Source organism: Apium graveolens, chromosome 1 (genome assembly GCF_009905375.1).
Source record: "Apium graveolens cultivar Ventura chromosome 1, ASM990537v1, whole genome shotgun sequence".
Classification (NCBI taxonomy): Eukaryota; Viridiplantae; Streptophyta; class Magnoliopsida; order Apiales; family Apiaceae; genus Apium; species Apium graveolens.
Genome location: NC_133647.1, coordinates 183,082,334 through 183,098,750, shown reverse-complemented (window position 1 = coordinate 183,098,750; position 16,417 = coordinate 183,082,334). Strand labels below are relative to the sequence as shown.

Below are 16,417 nucleotides of genomic sequence, written 5' to 3'. Positions count from 1 at the left end.
ATAGGTATGTGAAGTATGTTCAACAGATTTAAATTTTTCGGAAAGCATTAATGTATCTGCAACAACACAAACACCACTACACTGTACTTGTCTATTATTATCACGCTCCTTGGTGCTATAAATAACCCCGCTGATTTTATAACCACTAAACGTAGGAACATTCTTGTTAGGCCCTTCTGCCATCCACCTTATATCATCACCTATGCTATTATGGTCATGGAGCAATTCCGTCTCAATCTGTACAATAAAAAAAAAATTAAACAATTTTTTTAGGTCTGTGTTTTTATTTTTTATTGGATGTCTTCGACTTCTTATATTACTTGTCTGTATTGTTTTTAATCAGGACTACGTAACAAGGTAATAAACACATAAATAAAACTTACCTTTTTCCTGAACCATTCGGGGAATTGTTCATTCTGCTTGGTTTTTAGCCACACCTCGTCATTTTCATGCTGCTGGTATCTTAGCATTAAAGATGCCATATGTTCACTACAAGTAAAATCAATTGCTTCAATATATTTACCGAATTGCAGATAATGAGAAAATAACAAAATGCACACACACACACATATGTTAGTAACTTACTCAAAATATTGCCTCATGTGATTGCTATTTTGCAGAACACATAAGTGTGCTAGATGCAATTCCTCTTTGCTTGGCTTGATCATTGTCGCACCAGATAAAGGTTTGCTTATTGCATTTTGCTCATGCCTATCATTTTTTGGCAAACCTATGGTAGCTTCTTCAAAATTGACCAAACGTTCAACGGCCTCTTCGGCAACATATGCCTCGGCAATACAACCTTCGGGATGAGCAGCATTTCGAACATATACTTTAAACGCCTTCATATATCTCTCAAAAGGATACATCCAACGTAGAAAGATTGGCCGGCAAAGCTTAACCTCTCTCACAAGATGAATTGAGAGATGGATCATGACATCGAAGAACGAAGGGGGAAAGTGTTTTTCCAGCTGGCATAATGTTTCCACCAACTGAGATTGCATATTTTCCAATTTATCTACATCGATGACTTTGCTGCAAATTGCCTTGAAGAAAAGGCAAAACCTTATTATTGTGCACCTGACTTTTTTGTGCAGTACCGACCGAATCGCAATTGGAAGCAAATGATGCAATATTGTGTGGCAATCATGAGATTTCATTCCAACAAGCCGAAGTTTTTCCATATTTACAAGATTCTTGATATTTGAACAAAATCCATCCGGTAACTTCATTTGAAGAAATGATGAGCAAACTACCTTCTTTTCAGCATTTGATAAGTTCCATGCAGCCAAAGGTACCTTCTCTTTCTTTCCGGGAGTTTTTGGCCTTAGCTCCATTCTTATTCCCATTTCTGCCATATCGAGACGGACTGACTCCCTATCTTTTGTCTTTCCGGGAATATTTAGCAAAGTTCCAAGTAAAGCCTCACATATATTTTTCTCGATGTGCATCACATCGAGAACATGCCTAACTGGCAAAAATTTCCAATACTCAAGTTGAAAGAAGATAGATAACTTCTTCCAAACTGGTCTAGCATCACCTTTCTTCCGTTTATGTTGGCGTTGTGTCTTACCAAAGACATGGTCCCTTAGATGTTGTACTCTTTCAAAAACCTGCTCACCAGTTAATGGAATAGGACCAGCACCTGTCTCAACGCTATTATCAAAAGCTGCCTTTTGCTTTCTATACGGATGATGACGAGGCAACCACCTCCTATGCCTCATAACTACCGTCTTCCGATAGTGAACCAGCCTAGTAGCCTCTGTTTTATCAACACAAACAATACAAGCATTATATCCTTTAACTACATGTCCCGACAAGTTCCCCAAGGCCGGATAGTCACTTATTGTCCATAATAATATGCCCCTAAGTACGAAAGACTCTTGTCTATATGCGTCGTACACTTGTTTCCCGCGCCACAACTCCTGCAGATCTTCAATAAGTGGTTGAAGGAACACATCTATATCATTTCCAGGCTCGGTCGGTCCTGATATTAACAAGCAAAGCATAATGTACCTTCTTTTCATACAGAGCCAAGGTGGAAGGTTGTAAACCGATAGCAAAACTGGCCAACTTGAGTGATCAGTACGGTTTCCACGAAAAGGATTGAAACCGTCGGCGGATAAAGCTAACCGGAGGTTTCTACTCTCCGATGCAAAATCAGGCCACTTTTGATCGACATCCTTCCATGTTTGCGAGTCTGCTGGATGCCTCATTTTACCATCTTGTTGTCGTTCGGTCTCATGCCAAGTCATGTCCTTCGCAATCGCTGGTGTATTGAACAAATTTCTTATTCTTGGTATCAAGGGGAAATACCATAAGACCTTAGCAGGGACTCCTTCTTGTTCTTCTCCTTTCTTATTCAGTTTCCATCTAGAGGCCTTACATATGCGACAAGTAGTCTCATCTTCATCTTGTGGCCCACGATATAGTAGACAATTATTCGGGCATGCGTGTATCTTATCATAACCCATTCCTAATGCACATAAGGTTTTCTTCGCTTCATTGAAAGAAGAAGGGACATTGTTGCCTTCTGGTAGCAAAGACCCAATCAATAATAGAACATCAGAAAAACATGAATCAGACATACCATGCTTCACTTTCAAGTTGAATAACTTAACCAAAGCTTTCATCTTAGTGTAATTCTCACAACCAGGATAAAGAGGTTCATGCTCACCTTTCACATGGTTGATGAAATCTGAAGAATCTGAAGAAAGAACATCATCATCGTCAGCTTCACCCATTCTTGTGCAGAATTGGTAATTAGAAGATACCGAGTTGTCACTTTCATCCAATACAGGACTTTCTACAATATTTGGCTCCCCGTGCCATATCCAGCGAGTATACGTTTCATCAATACCATTTTGAAACAGATGGTTTTTAACAATCCGAGCTTTCCAAGATTTGCTATGTGCGCACTTTAAGCATGGACAACTTATTTTGTCTTCGTTATATCCATTCTCAAAGGCAAACATAAGTAAATCGTCCACTCCATTCTCAAACTCTCTTGTTCTTCTATCAGCTTTTAACCATGACCTATCCATATTTTGATATAAAACAAGCTGCAAAAAGAAAGTGACATGATGGTCAAAAACAGAGCATATACTATTAAGCTTATGACTAACTACCAAAACAATTACAAACCCAAATTCCCAAATAACCAAAACTATTAAGCTTATGACTAACTACCAAACCAAAACAATCAGCAACAACTACATAATCTATTAGCAATTAGTAACTAATTAAGCTTATCACAAACCCAAATTCCCAATGTGCATCACTTCAAACAATTAATTGCAGAGGTGACTAATTAAGATTATGACTAACTAATTAAACAATTAACTAATTAAGATTATGACTAACTAATTAAACAATTAACTAATTAAGATTATGACTAACTAATTAAACAATTAACTATTAAGCTTATCACTTCAAACAATTAATTGCAGAGGTGAGCTTGTGTTAGAGCTTAAACCACTGAAACAATGGAGGAACCCTAAAACACTAAAAAGATAATTTAGGTTACGGATTTACCTAAAATGGAGGTCTCTGCGATGGAGGTCGAGGTTCGATGGGGGAGGTTGAGCTTGAGGTCGAGGTGCGATGGAGGAGGTGCGAAGCAGCTTGAGGTCGAGGTCGAGCTTGAGGTCGAGGTCGATGGAGGTTCGAGGAGGTCGAGGTGCGATGGAGCCGCCACGAATCACGATGGAGAGTACAGGAGGGGATAAGATGAGGAGTAATGAATGACCTAATTTTGACTTCAATTATTATGTTCTCATTCAGACATAACAAAGCTCAATGATTGGGTTGTTAAAATTTTAAATAATCCTTAAATTATGTCCAAGAATGTCAAAATCAATTAAATCCAAATAAAAATCGACTTATGGATAGTCATTTACAAATTTTATCGATGTTAATATCGACTTATTGTAGTCATGTACAAATTTTATCGGAAAATAATCAACTCTTCTTGTTCGTCTTTTTAACAGAAATCCGGTAAAAGCTGTAGTCCCTGACACGGGTACTACTACCCAGTTGACTTAATTAATTTCTGAAATGGATTTGTCAACGATCCAACCGTACGGATGTTAATATCGACTTATTGTAGTCATGTACAAATTTTATCGGAAAATAATCAACTCTTCTTGTTCGTCTTTTTAACAGAAATCCGGTAAAAGCTGTAGTCCCTGACACGGGTACTACTACCCAGTTGACTTAATTAATTTCTGAAATGGATTTGTCAACGATCCAACCGTACGGATGTTAATATCGACTTATTGTAGTCATGTACAAATTTTATCGGAAAATAATCAACTCTTCTTGTTCGTCTTTTTAACAGAAATCCGGTAAAAGCTGTAGTCCCTGACACGGGTACTACTACCCAGTTGACTTAATTAATTTCTGAAATGGATTTGTCAACGATCCAACCGTACGGATGTTAATATCGACTTAGTGTAGTCATGTACAGATTTTATCGGAAAATAATCAACTCTTCTTGTTCGTCTTTTTAACAGAAATCCGGTAAAAGCTGTAGTCCCTGACACGGGTACTACTACCCAGTTGACTTAATTAATTTCTGAAATGGATTTGTCAACGATCCAACCGTACGGATGTTAATATCGACTTAGTGTAGTCATGTACAGATTTTATCGGAAAATAATCAACTCTTCTTGTTCGTCTTTTTAACAGAAATCCGGTAAAAGCTGTAGTCCCTGACACGGGTACTACTACCCAGTTGACTTAATTAATTTATAAAATGGATTTGTCAACGATCCAACCGTACGGATGTTAATATCGACTTAGTGTAGTCATGTACAGATTTTATCGGAAAATAATCAACTCTTCTTGTTCGTCTTTTTAACAGAAATCCGGTAAAAGCTGTAGTCCCTGACACGGGTACTACTACCCAGTTGACTTAATTAATTTATAAAATGGATTTGTCAACGATCCAACCGTACGGATGTTAATATCGACTTAGTGTAGTCATGTACATATTTTATCGGAAAATAATCAACTCTTCTTGTTCGTCTTTTTAACAGAAATCCGGTAAAAGCTGTAGTCCCTGACACGGGTACTACTACCCAGTTGACTTAATTAATTTCTGAAATGGATTTGTCAACGATCCAACCGTACGGATGTTAATATCGACTTATTGTAGTCATGTACAAATTTTATCGGAAAATAATCAACTCTTCTTGTTCGTCTTTTTAATAGAAATCCGGTAAAAGCTGTAGTCCCTGACACGGGTACTACTACCCAGTTGACTTAATTAATTTATAAAATGGATTTGTCAACGATCCAACCGTACGGATGTTAATATCGACTTAGTGTAGTCATGTACAGATTTTATCGGAAAATATAAGATGTTTAAAATAAAGTCATCTTTTTAACGAAACACTGAACCGAATAAAAATCTTCTAATCGAAATTATTAACTAAACAATTGTAACAAAGTATGTCTAACAACAGTTTTTCAGACAAGATAATTTAATTTTTAAAAATTAAAATATATTAAAAGACATTACATACCGTTAGATTGAGGTACTATCTCAAATCAGCACCGTTCATTTGATTTTTCATTTCCCCCCAATCAAAAATTGTCTCCCACCTTGGCTTCGCGGTGTTTACTTTACCAGTTTACATTCACAATTTCATTTTTCATTTTCATTTTATCACACGCGACAACGGCGATCACAGGCGACAACGGCGATCACAGGCGACAACGGCGATTACTCAACCTAGCATCACACGCGACAAGGGCGATTACTCAACCGTTTAATCACTGGTATGGGCTTAAACCCTAGAACCCTAGCGTCCCTGATTTTATCTTTTGTATTTGGGGTTTTTTCATCTTATGTATTTAGGGGTTGTAGAGTATATGATATTTTGGGTATCTTCATTCCGATTATATGCGTCCTTTGCATGCATTTTGTCACTCACTCTTGATTTTGAGTCCCTGATTTTATGTATTTAGGGGTTTTGGGTTTCTATTTTGAATATATGATGGTTGTGGGTTTCGATTTTGAGTCCCCGATTTCATGTATTTAGGGGTTGTGGGTTTCGATTTTGAGAAATGCATTTTGTGGATTTTGAATATATGATGCTGCTTGTGGGTGTTGATTTTGTGGGTTTTCACTATGCTTGTGGGGTTTTGAATATATGATGCTGCTTGTGGGTGTTGATTTTGTTGATTTTTTGGGTTTTCACTATGCTTGTGGGGTGTTCTATGCTTGTGGGGTGTTCTATTTTGTTGATTTTGTGGTTTTCACTATGCTTGTGGGTGTTGATTTTGTATTTTCACTATGCTTGTGAGTCCCTGATTTCATGTGTTCTATGTTTCACTCTAGATTTTAGTGTTCCTCTAAATACACTCTGCATATACACTCAGCATCCCTGATTTTAGTGTTTCACTATGCTTGATTTTAATGTTTCACTTAAGATTTTGTGGATTTTGATCCACATTGCCTCTGTTTGATTCACGGAACACATAAACACATTGCCTCTGTTTGAGTATATATGTTTCGTGCATATATGCGAAGTCCTTTTAGATATATGACAGCTCATTTTACATGTTCTATATTATGTGACTCTGAAATTTGGTTTTTCTTCCATATACATTTGATACATGTGTTTTAAACTTTAGTTTTTGTTTGGTGTATAGATAATGGCCACTCCGAAAAAGAAAAGTGAGTCAAAGAAGACAGAATTGAACACAAGAAAGTCACCGAGAACAGGGCCAAAGAAGAAAGAGCTTAAAAGGTCCAGGTCTTCATCCCACCCAACTACCATGAATGTGATCAGGGCTTTACGAAAGACCAGGTCCTTAAACAACCAGACCCCTGCTATGACCCCCACCCCATCCACTTCTTCCCCAAAGTCTGTGAAGAAGAAGCCTATATCTGAAATCTTACAGAAAAAAAATTTCCAAAAATAAGAAGAAAAAAGTGAAACCTGTTACCACCCCGAACAACAATGAAGGACTAAAACTACTCAAGCGAGGTTGTGTAACGATGCATAGAATTGTGAGACGAAAGATCCAGGGGAATAAACTTAATGTGTCTTTTAATGGAAAGGGAGAGCCGTATGGTCCTGAAGCGGCAGAAATGCAATCCTATATTGGGGTTTTGGCAAGAACCAAAGCACCAATCTGGCATGATAGTTGGAAATGTGTTCCCGATGAGACAAAGAACAAGCTTTGGGAGTGTGTTCTGGTAAAACAAACTCAAATAATTATGTATCTTTCATTATATGTTCATTACTTATGTATCTGATATCTTTTTAATTTCTTATGTATGTAGCTGGGTTTCATTTTACCTCCGTCTGCGAAAAAGTTGGTTTTACGTTCCGCTGGTCAGAAATGGAGGGAGTTCAAAAGTCGACTGACCACAAATTACATTCTCCCTTATCGAGATCAACCTGAAGTGTTGGCCTATCCTCCTGCAGATTTCTCTTTCATAGAAAAATCGCATTGGGATATATTTGTTGCTGATCGCACGTCACCTGAGTTTTTGGTATGTTTCCAGTTAGCATTATGACATACTTATTTCTAGTTAGCATTAAAACATACTTGTTGTTTCTAGTTTTTGGTATTTAATTAATATTGATTTCATAACCACATTCGTGCTTCTTATGCAGAAATGTCATGATGATGCTATACAAAGAAGGATGCTGAGTGTATATCCACATCGGATGTCTCGAAAAGGTTATGCTAACCTCGAGAATGAATGGGTGCGTAATAGTGAAATGACATAGTTATTATTCTAATACAAACTAATTTGTCTAACATATTTATACTATTATACTTTCCTGATCATATACATGTGAATGCAGTATCAATCTCATCCAGATGAAGAGGAAGTTGATCGGTCGTCAACCTGGGTCCTAGCAAGGAAGGACAAAGATGGTAAATTTTTAGGAAAAATTGTTGAAGATAAAGCAACGGAAATTGTAAGTTATATATTAATTTTTGTCTTAATTAATTGAAAGTATATGGTACTTAATTATGTTAGTCTTTTACATGGAAATAGCTCAGACTGTGATAATATGGTACACTTAATATTTTAGGAAAAATTGAAAAAGGAGGTTAAGGAAGGGAAACTAATAGCTGAAGGTGTTGATGATGTTTTAACACTCGCGCTCGGTAAGCCTGAGCATGGTGGACGGGTCCGTGGACAAGGTGTTCATGTAAAGCAGTCGGTTTATTTTGATCTTCCAAGGCAAAAAAAAGCTAGAACAATGGATGAAAAGATACAGGAAAGAGTTCAGAGGTACTTGACAGAGGAGACTCCAAAAATAATTAAAGCGAGAGATGATTTTTGGGCTGCTGAAATGGAAAAGCTGAGGGCAGAGATCTTGAAAAGGCCCGTACAACAAGAATGTACTCCAACGCATCCTTCCCAACAAGCAAGCTGTCACTCTAACGGCGGGGTTGATGTTGATGCAGCTGTAAACCATCCTGCTACACCTACAACTGCAAAGAATTTATTTCCTGTTCAACAGGAGGGAGGTGGTCTGAAAATTCAAAAGATTGAAAGTTTGTTTGTTGATTTAGGGGTGGATCCTGAGGATGCTCAGAGGTTGGATGGCAAGGATGAAAGTTGTAGAATTGTTTTTGAGGAAGACAGATGTGAAGAAGTTAAAGCGAATGCTCCGGATAATTCTGTTTGTAAATTGGCTCTTGGATCGCTCAGCAACATTGTAGCTTGTGCGAAGATTGATGAAGTTGTTGTTGTTGAAGGAGAGGAGACAATCCATGGAGTCAGACTTGGGGAAGAGAATGCAAGAGTGTCAATCACTCAAGTCATTCAAGGAGATGCTAAGATTCCATATCCCATCGGTGACGAGATTTTGACCGTGGAACAAGCCATGGGAACTTTTATTGCATGGCCAAGAAACTTGATAACAATGAGGAACAATAGCACTTCCAATGTTTTGTCAGCTCCGAAGGTAAAAATATTTAGAATAGCACTATATAGCTAGAATGTTTTTATTTAGTATTTTCTTTCTTACTATTTTCATGTGTATTTTCTGCAGAAAGCCAAGAAAAAGGGAAAAAAGAAGACTTATAAATTAGTCGCTGATGTTGAACCAGAGCTTGTTGTTGAGATGGGTGCAAATTACCCATCTGCATTAAATCGTTTGTGGACATGGGCAAAGGGTGCCTTAGCTGATGAACGAACGGTTTCTTTTCAACTATCCCAAGAAGCCTTTGGCTCTACAAAAAAGATGGCCATTTACTTATCAGATATATATTCGGTGTGCTCTGGAGGTGAAATGTCGGGGTCTGTGATCGTCCTTTTTATTCAGTAAGTTTCTCCACAATTTTTTTTTTAATATCTCATAGTTAGTCTGTGGCTCCAGAAACGATTTTTTTTAATCTCTCATATTTTTATATGTAGCTCCATAAACGAATACGTCAAAAAAAATAAGATGACCAACATGATCAAGTTCGTAGATCCCACCACAATTGGTGCCATTGGCTGTGGTAATGCAGGGCAGAGGTCGCGTGCACTCGCTGCACGATTTAAGAATGCTAAGAAAGGGCAATACTTTCTTATGCCTTACAATGACGTGTAAGTTTTAATCCAAGAGCTAGCTAGTTAGACATTCTCATATAATGTTTTAGCTAAAAAGGATCACATGCCTTTTTAAATTGATTTTTTTTGGAGCTTCTAAGTTTCAATTTTTATGACAAGGCTTCAATTCATTCATGTTTGTGTAGGAACCATTGGAATTTAACTGTTGCAAATCCTGAGGCAGAGGTTGTCTACCACATGGACCCTCTAAAACGTCGAATCGCTAATGTGGAATGGCTGGATGTTGTCGACAAGTAAGATTCAGCTTCTAAAATATCTGTATGGAGTCTTGAACTTTGATAGACCACGCATTTTTCAGTTGCTTAATGGTTTTGCTGGTATTATTTTGGTTGTAGTGCCATTAAAATTTACAAAGAGGATCTCAACAAGGTTGTCAAGAAGAAAATTTTGTGGGAGAACATGGCGGTAATAATCAATTCTCATCATATTTTTTCTATGCTATTAAGGATATTGTAATTAAATAATTATTTCTTACATCTCAGTTAGTTGATATTGTAATTAAATAATTATTTGTTACATCTCAGTTAGTTGTTAAGGATAGAAGTTAGTTAGATTAATGCTTGTATATAAACACTACTGCACTCATAGTTTAGAGACTTATTTTTTACATTCACCAAATCTGTTTTGTATAGTTATCTCTCTGCAATATACATACAAGAGCTTCTTTCTCTCCAATTCACAGCTTTTGTAATGCATTTTTAATTAATCCAGGGAGTTCCAGTGCAGTCAGGAACCAAGGATTGTGGCCTGTTTGTGATGCGCTATATGAAGGAGATTGTTCAGGACAAAGAACTTGAGTTTGCTGCTAAGGTGAGATTTTCACTTTGGGTTTTCCCATTGACTTATACTCTTACTCGTACAGTACTTAATTGTATGACTTATGTAAAATTTTGGGTTATTTTTCAGTGGATGCGCAGATCAAACTTGGTTTACACTGATGATGACATTAACGAGATCCGCTGTGATTTTGCAAAATATTTCATGAAACGCCATGCAATCTAGGTTCCAAATTTGTGGTCTTTTGTTTGAACTAGTAGTCGGATTTGAACTTTAAATTATGCAGTTGGTCATGGTGATGCACTTTTTGGTCCAATCCAAACAGAATTGTCGGTAGATTGATAGATTTGTCTCAATCTATTAGTAGATTGCATGGTCAATCTATATATATTGTGCTCAATCTATATATATTGCCCGGTTCTTGTTCTAGTGTTGTAGGATTGTTGGATTGGTTGTGTTTGGTGGATTTATATTAGATGTTTGGTGGATATATATATATATTGGCTTGTTCTAGGATTGTTGGATTGATATGTGTTTGGTGGATTTATATATATTGGCTTGTTCTTGTTCTAGCTAGTTCTAAGTTTGTTGGTTTGGTGAATTTATATATATTGGCTTGTTCTTGTTCTAGCTAGTTCTAGGTTTGTTGGTTTGGTGGATTTTGATTTTTTTGTGATTGGTAGTTAGTTCTCGGTTTGTTCGTTTGGTGGATTCATTTTTGGTGGATTCATTTTTGGGATTTAGTTTTTAGAAAACAGGTGGTTTGGATGAAATCAGGATTTTATATGCAAAATTTTATATACAACAGATGATTGTGTTCTCAATCAAAAACAGCCATTGTACCAAACTAATTGGAACAACACTGTAACATTGTTTTAACAGTTGACTAAAGCTCTATTCACAACACTTTATAACATGGTAATATTGTGTCTATCATGTTCACATAACGACAAAATATACGATGGTGTTATCTCAAGGATAACACTACAATATGCTTTAAACAAAAAATGTGGTCTAAAGAGCATTAAGATGGCAGTTAACATAACTTAGTATTAAAATACTATCACAAACCATTGTTTGAAATAGCTCCTTACAATATTTACCTAAAACTGTTGTATAAGACAGTATAAAATAACAGTATTGACCTAAAACTGTTGTGGTTAGCCTTTCAAACAACATTATATACGACGCTGTTGTCTCAAGGGGTGCACTACAATAGGAGTTAAACAAAAAATGTGGTCTAAAGAGCTTTAAAATGGCCGTTAACCACAACTCATTATTGGAAATACATTTCACAAACCGATGTTTGAAAGACTTCCTTACAATACTCTGGCTCAAGGTGTTGTCTAAGACATCATAACATAACTGTATTGTCCTAAACCTATTGTGGTTAGCCTTTCAAACAACAATCAACAAACTACCCGTTGTTTGACAAATAATATATAGAAATTTTGCACTCTTAGTTGACAGTAATACACCGTTGTCTTCTTGAGGAAAACCGTTGCAGGTAAACTGTTCCAACAATACAGTCTTTTATACAACCTGTTGTTGAATGACAGTTTCGGTAACAGTTATGAACCTGTTGTGTCTGTAGCTTCTAGTAATGGTTCGATGCACTGTTGTCTGATCGAAATCACACGGCTCCTCAATAGACGACCAAAAATTTTGACATCAAACAACGGTGAAAAACGGTTGTAGGATCATGTTTTTCTTGTAGTGGAGACAGTTGTTTCTATCATCAAAAATGGCGAAACAAGGGGCGAAAATTCGTGATTTTCACGATCATACATTTACATAGAACACTTGGGTCGGAATAAAATTTGAAAAGGAAAAGGAATGAAAAGAAAAATAATGACCTTGTATTACCTATTTGATCTGTATTCGAAAATGTAATGATAGTTACATTATTATTTTGAACTCTTTTTTTTAATTATCAAATCTTGAGTTATATATACTCTTATTTTGAAAATATATTTTATTTGCATTTTAATAAATTTAGTAAACTTATTATTTAGTAATATCATATATTCTTTTAGATAAATCAAAAAAAATATTTTTTTTCAAAATTGTATTTATTGAATCAGATTAATTTTTAATTATTTTTTATTTTTGAAAATATAATTGAATTAATTTTTTTAATACGTAAATTTAAATTATAGTTGAAGATGAAAAATGTATAATGAAAGAGAAACAAAATATCAGAGTAGGGGCGGTGAATGGTGAACCTTAAATTACATAAGGGAAAAAGGATAGGTATTTCTCATAAAATAAACAACAACAAAGGAAATGAGTCATGTCAATTACTTTTCCTTTGTTGAATACCCCAAATTAAGGTCCCTTAACTTTTCATTAACTATTTTATTTTTTTGATTTAGATCAAAATTAAGTATTAATTTCTTAAAAACGTACTAGTTAAATCAAGTTTGTCCGTAACAGTTGACTCAGTTGTTAAAGAGTGGATAGTTATACTCTTTGTCACATGCTCGAATTACATAAGAGGAAAATTTATGATCATGCCTACTGAAGCAGAGTATGTCGCTTAAATACGATTTATCTTGGTTACCCAGTGTGCATCCAAAGTAGCCGTTGCGAGCTCTTTACGATAAAAGAAATAAAAAAATAAAAAGATCAAGTTCTATTAAATAGGATGATAGTATTTTAATTAGTACGTACTCCCTCCGGCTCTTAATAATAATTTCAACTTTTTTGTTGATACCTATATTTTGATTTAAAATTATATAATTATATTTAATAAAGTTTATCCACATTTATATCGAATGGAAAGTTAGAATTTAAGTTTTATTTATTTAAATTTTAACATTGAAAACATTTTGTACTTTTACTCCTAAACACATGTGTCAAACAAAAAAAGGAGATTTTATTTATAATGTAATAAAATATTAAATTTTATGATCATGATTATTAATATCGTTAAAAAACGCGAAATTAAAAATTAACTCAAATATAAAAATGATGGTATGACAACAAGCAAAAGAAACACATGAAATCACGTATGATCTCATATTCTAGAAGGAAAAAGTAAAATAGCTGGCCAGTTTGGCCGTGTTTTCACCTTTCAAACTCATAACACATCAGGAACAGGAAGTAACAAATAAGGTTAATTATCGAGTACAAACATGTAATTATTTCCACACGCTATCATAACATATACGCACTTACAAAAAGTTAAAGCTAGTAACCCTAGATTAATTCCTAATAAAAAGTCTAATACTACTGCGCCTCTAATCTTCTGACATGTGACTGCAATTTACAATAGAATCTGGTAAATATAAAAATTAAAGGCTAAATGGGAACAATTCTTGTCAGGTACGGCAAAGCAATTAAGAGAAAAAGTTAAGATGAGCTTCCAAAAATTAATAAAAAAATATAATTTATTTGTATAAATAAATTATACTCTCCCACTAGCTCCAATCCTACTCAGAAAAAGATTCTGGCGTGCACTAACTAATTAAAATAATGAGAGCTTATTGGATCGAGGTCTCAAATCTCCACCATTTATACAAAGACGTGTGGTCATGTGAAGCATTATTGGATGGTGAGAAAGTTGTTAATCACAAAACTTTGCAATTTAATTACAACTTTTAATACAACCTGATGAACAACCCAAAATATAGATTTAATCCTCTAAAGAAAAAGGGATAGCAACTTGATACATCATGAAATTAAAAAAATTTGCAACCACATTTAGTTCACTAATATTAACCTATTATCTTTGAAAATATATTCTCCTACAATTTTACAAGGATATCGTGAGAATATGCTAGAAGAAAAGGCTAAAAATGTGAATGTGAATGTTATTTTTTGTGGCATATTTGATGTATGCTGTAGGCATATACTCAAGAGTCCATATATATTAAACTTCAAACTAACTTAAACCAAAGGATATATGTATATTGATCCGTGAACTAATTAAGGTGTGTTTGGTATTGCTGTTGTTGCTGACAGCAATACCAAACAATTTAAGAGAAAACAAGTCCCCACGCTTTTTAAAAAAACTACTTTTTAGATTTTGTGGAGAGTGGATGCTGGTTTCACTATCAAAACTTACCAAAAATATTATTATTTTTAATTTTTTGCATCAAAACATATACATATTAAAAAAATTACCAAACAGTCATTTGATTTTTACAACAGCACTTTTTCTAACAGTACAACAATTTTTAATAACAATTCCAAAGAGAGCCTAAGTTAATGCACCTTTTTTTCCTCCTGGGAAATGAAAAGTTTTGAACAATTTAAGCTGATACTGTAATGTATTACTTCCTAAAATACATGTTCATTAATATTTGACGAGTTAAATACTGAAATTTATATGTATCATATAATTGAAAAAGTCAACACAATTTATATTATTTAAAATTATATTTAATATATTTTAAAATATAACTTTTAAGTTTTCTAAAACAATAAATAGATGACTTTTAATCCATACTCAAATTAAAATTGGGTAATATGACTCAAAGAAAAATAAAATAAATATGTAACTAGAAAAAGTATATATGTAAAAGAATAATATATGTAATAGTGTTAATTAAATTGGAAAAGATGATTGTATGGATCTGGGAATTGGCGTTTGCAGGTGGTTGCGAAAGTACTTTGGGGGGATAAGCATGTGAGTTGTATGGTTATAAATATGGACAATGCTAATTTGTTTGTTTTTTTTATCTGGCAAAGGGCCCGTTCCAGCATCATCACTCTGTAACCTCTTCCAATCATTCCACAGTTTACATCTTTTATATGTGCTTAACAATTTGCTGATTTTATTGTATTTTATTTTTTGGATATATTTATATTGTTGTTATATGTTGGCATTCGTATAACACAATTATATCATTGCTTGGCTTGCAGCTTCTGCCTTCCTGTATCTACATATACATTGTCAACATAATTTTTTGGAAAAATTAATATATCCTTCAAAAAAGGGTTAATTATCCAAAATTTTGATTGACGGAAATGATATATTTTTTCGTGTTATTATAAATAGTGAATACGCAGGCTATAAACACCGTATTATTTACAAAATTTTAAAAATTAAAATACGCGTATTAGGTATTTTGGCGACCTGTCTCGTCGATGGGCATTGTGAACAATTGAAATTGAAATTTAATATATTGCAACATTTTTTCAGAAACATGTGCCATTTTCGAAAAATCGATGAAAAAACCAAAAATATAAATTAACATATAAATATATGCACAACAAATAGTCTACAAGTATCAATACAAGTTAAACAGAAAGGAATAAATAGAAAAAAAACATGAATTTATACATATAGAATTTTTTGATTTATTTATGACCCTGTCAAAATCAATCAATAAACAGAAGATAGAAAACGACAAGCATAGATGTTTACATTTTATTTTTACAAACTTGGAAAATATCAATGATTAAACATACATGTACCTACAAATGCACAAGTAAAACTAGAATCAGGTTCTGTAATAATGAAGTAGAGCATATTAAAATGCAAAATATACCCTCTCTATTGTTGTAACTTGTAAGCTGTAAATCAATTACTTATATTCTGATTCATTTTTAACAGAAAAAAGAATAAAATGTTGTGGCTATTTGTGAGACGTAGAAATTAAATAATTAGCATGCATGCACTAAATCAAAAACATGAAAAGTTATATATTAATTATACCCACAGACCTACAGTATTTTATGATGTTTAAGTTGTTTTTACATGTAAAAAATATAGCATTTGTTTAAATGTCAACCAAAACGCAAGAACAGTGCGGTTACATAATTGAACAGAGTTCGTATCAATAATTATTTGCGACTTTTGCTTTCACTTACATTTATTAATTTATAATTTTGTGGTGCATAAGGTTTTCAAATGCACAAATTATCTTGCCGTGTCAACTAATCATACTATACAGCTCATACCTCATTGCTTATTTAAGTTGAACAAGACCTGTCACTTTCAATATCACAAAATTTTATTTAAACCAAAGTACCATAATTTAGAAATTTAATTGCTTAATTAAGTACTGCATATATCTAATTTTCACAATGATAATT

At 34.2% G+C, this 16,417-nt stretch overlaps 1 protein-coding gene and 1 long non-coding RNA gene across 2 annotated transcripts; one reads left to right on the top strand and one right to left on the bottom strand.

The window, feature by feature from the left end:
- Positions 1-581: 581 nt before the first annotated feature.
- LOC141713013 (uncharacterized) lies at positions 582-3,044 on the bottom strand. The gene has a single exon (XM_074516200.1). The coding sequence runs from the start codon at positions 3,042-3,044 to the stop codon at positions 582-584; it is 2,463 nt and encodes an 820-aa protein (XP_074372301.1).
- A 6,656-nt stretch (positions 3,045-9,700) lies between these two features.
- LOC141659122 (uncharacterized) lies at positions 9,701-10,370 on the top strand. Its single transcript, XR_012549624.1, has 3 exons — positions 9,701-9,828; positions 9,931-10,000; positions 10,307-10,370. It is a non-coding gene; the product is annotated as an uncharacterized LOC141659122 (long non-coding RNA).
- Positions 10,371-16,417: the final 6,047 nt, after the last annotated feature.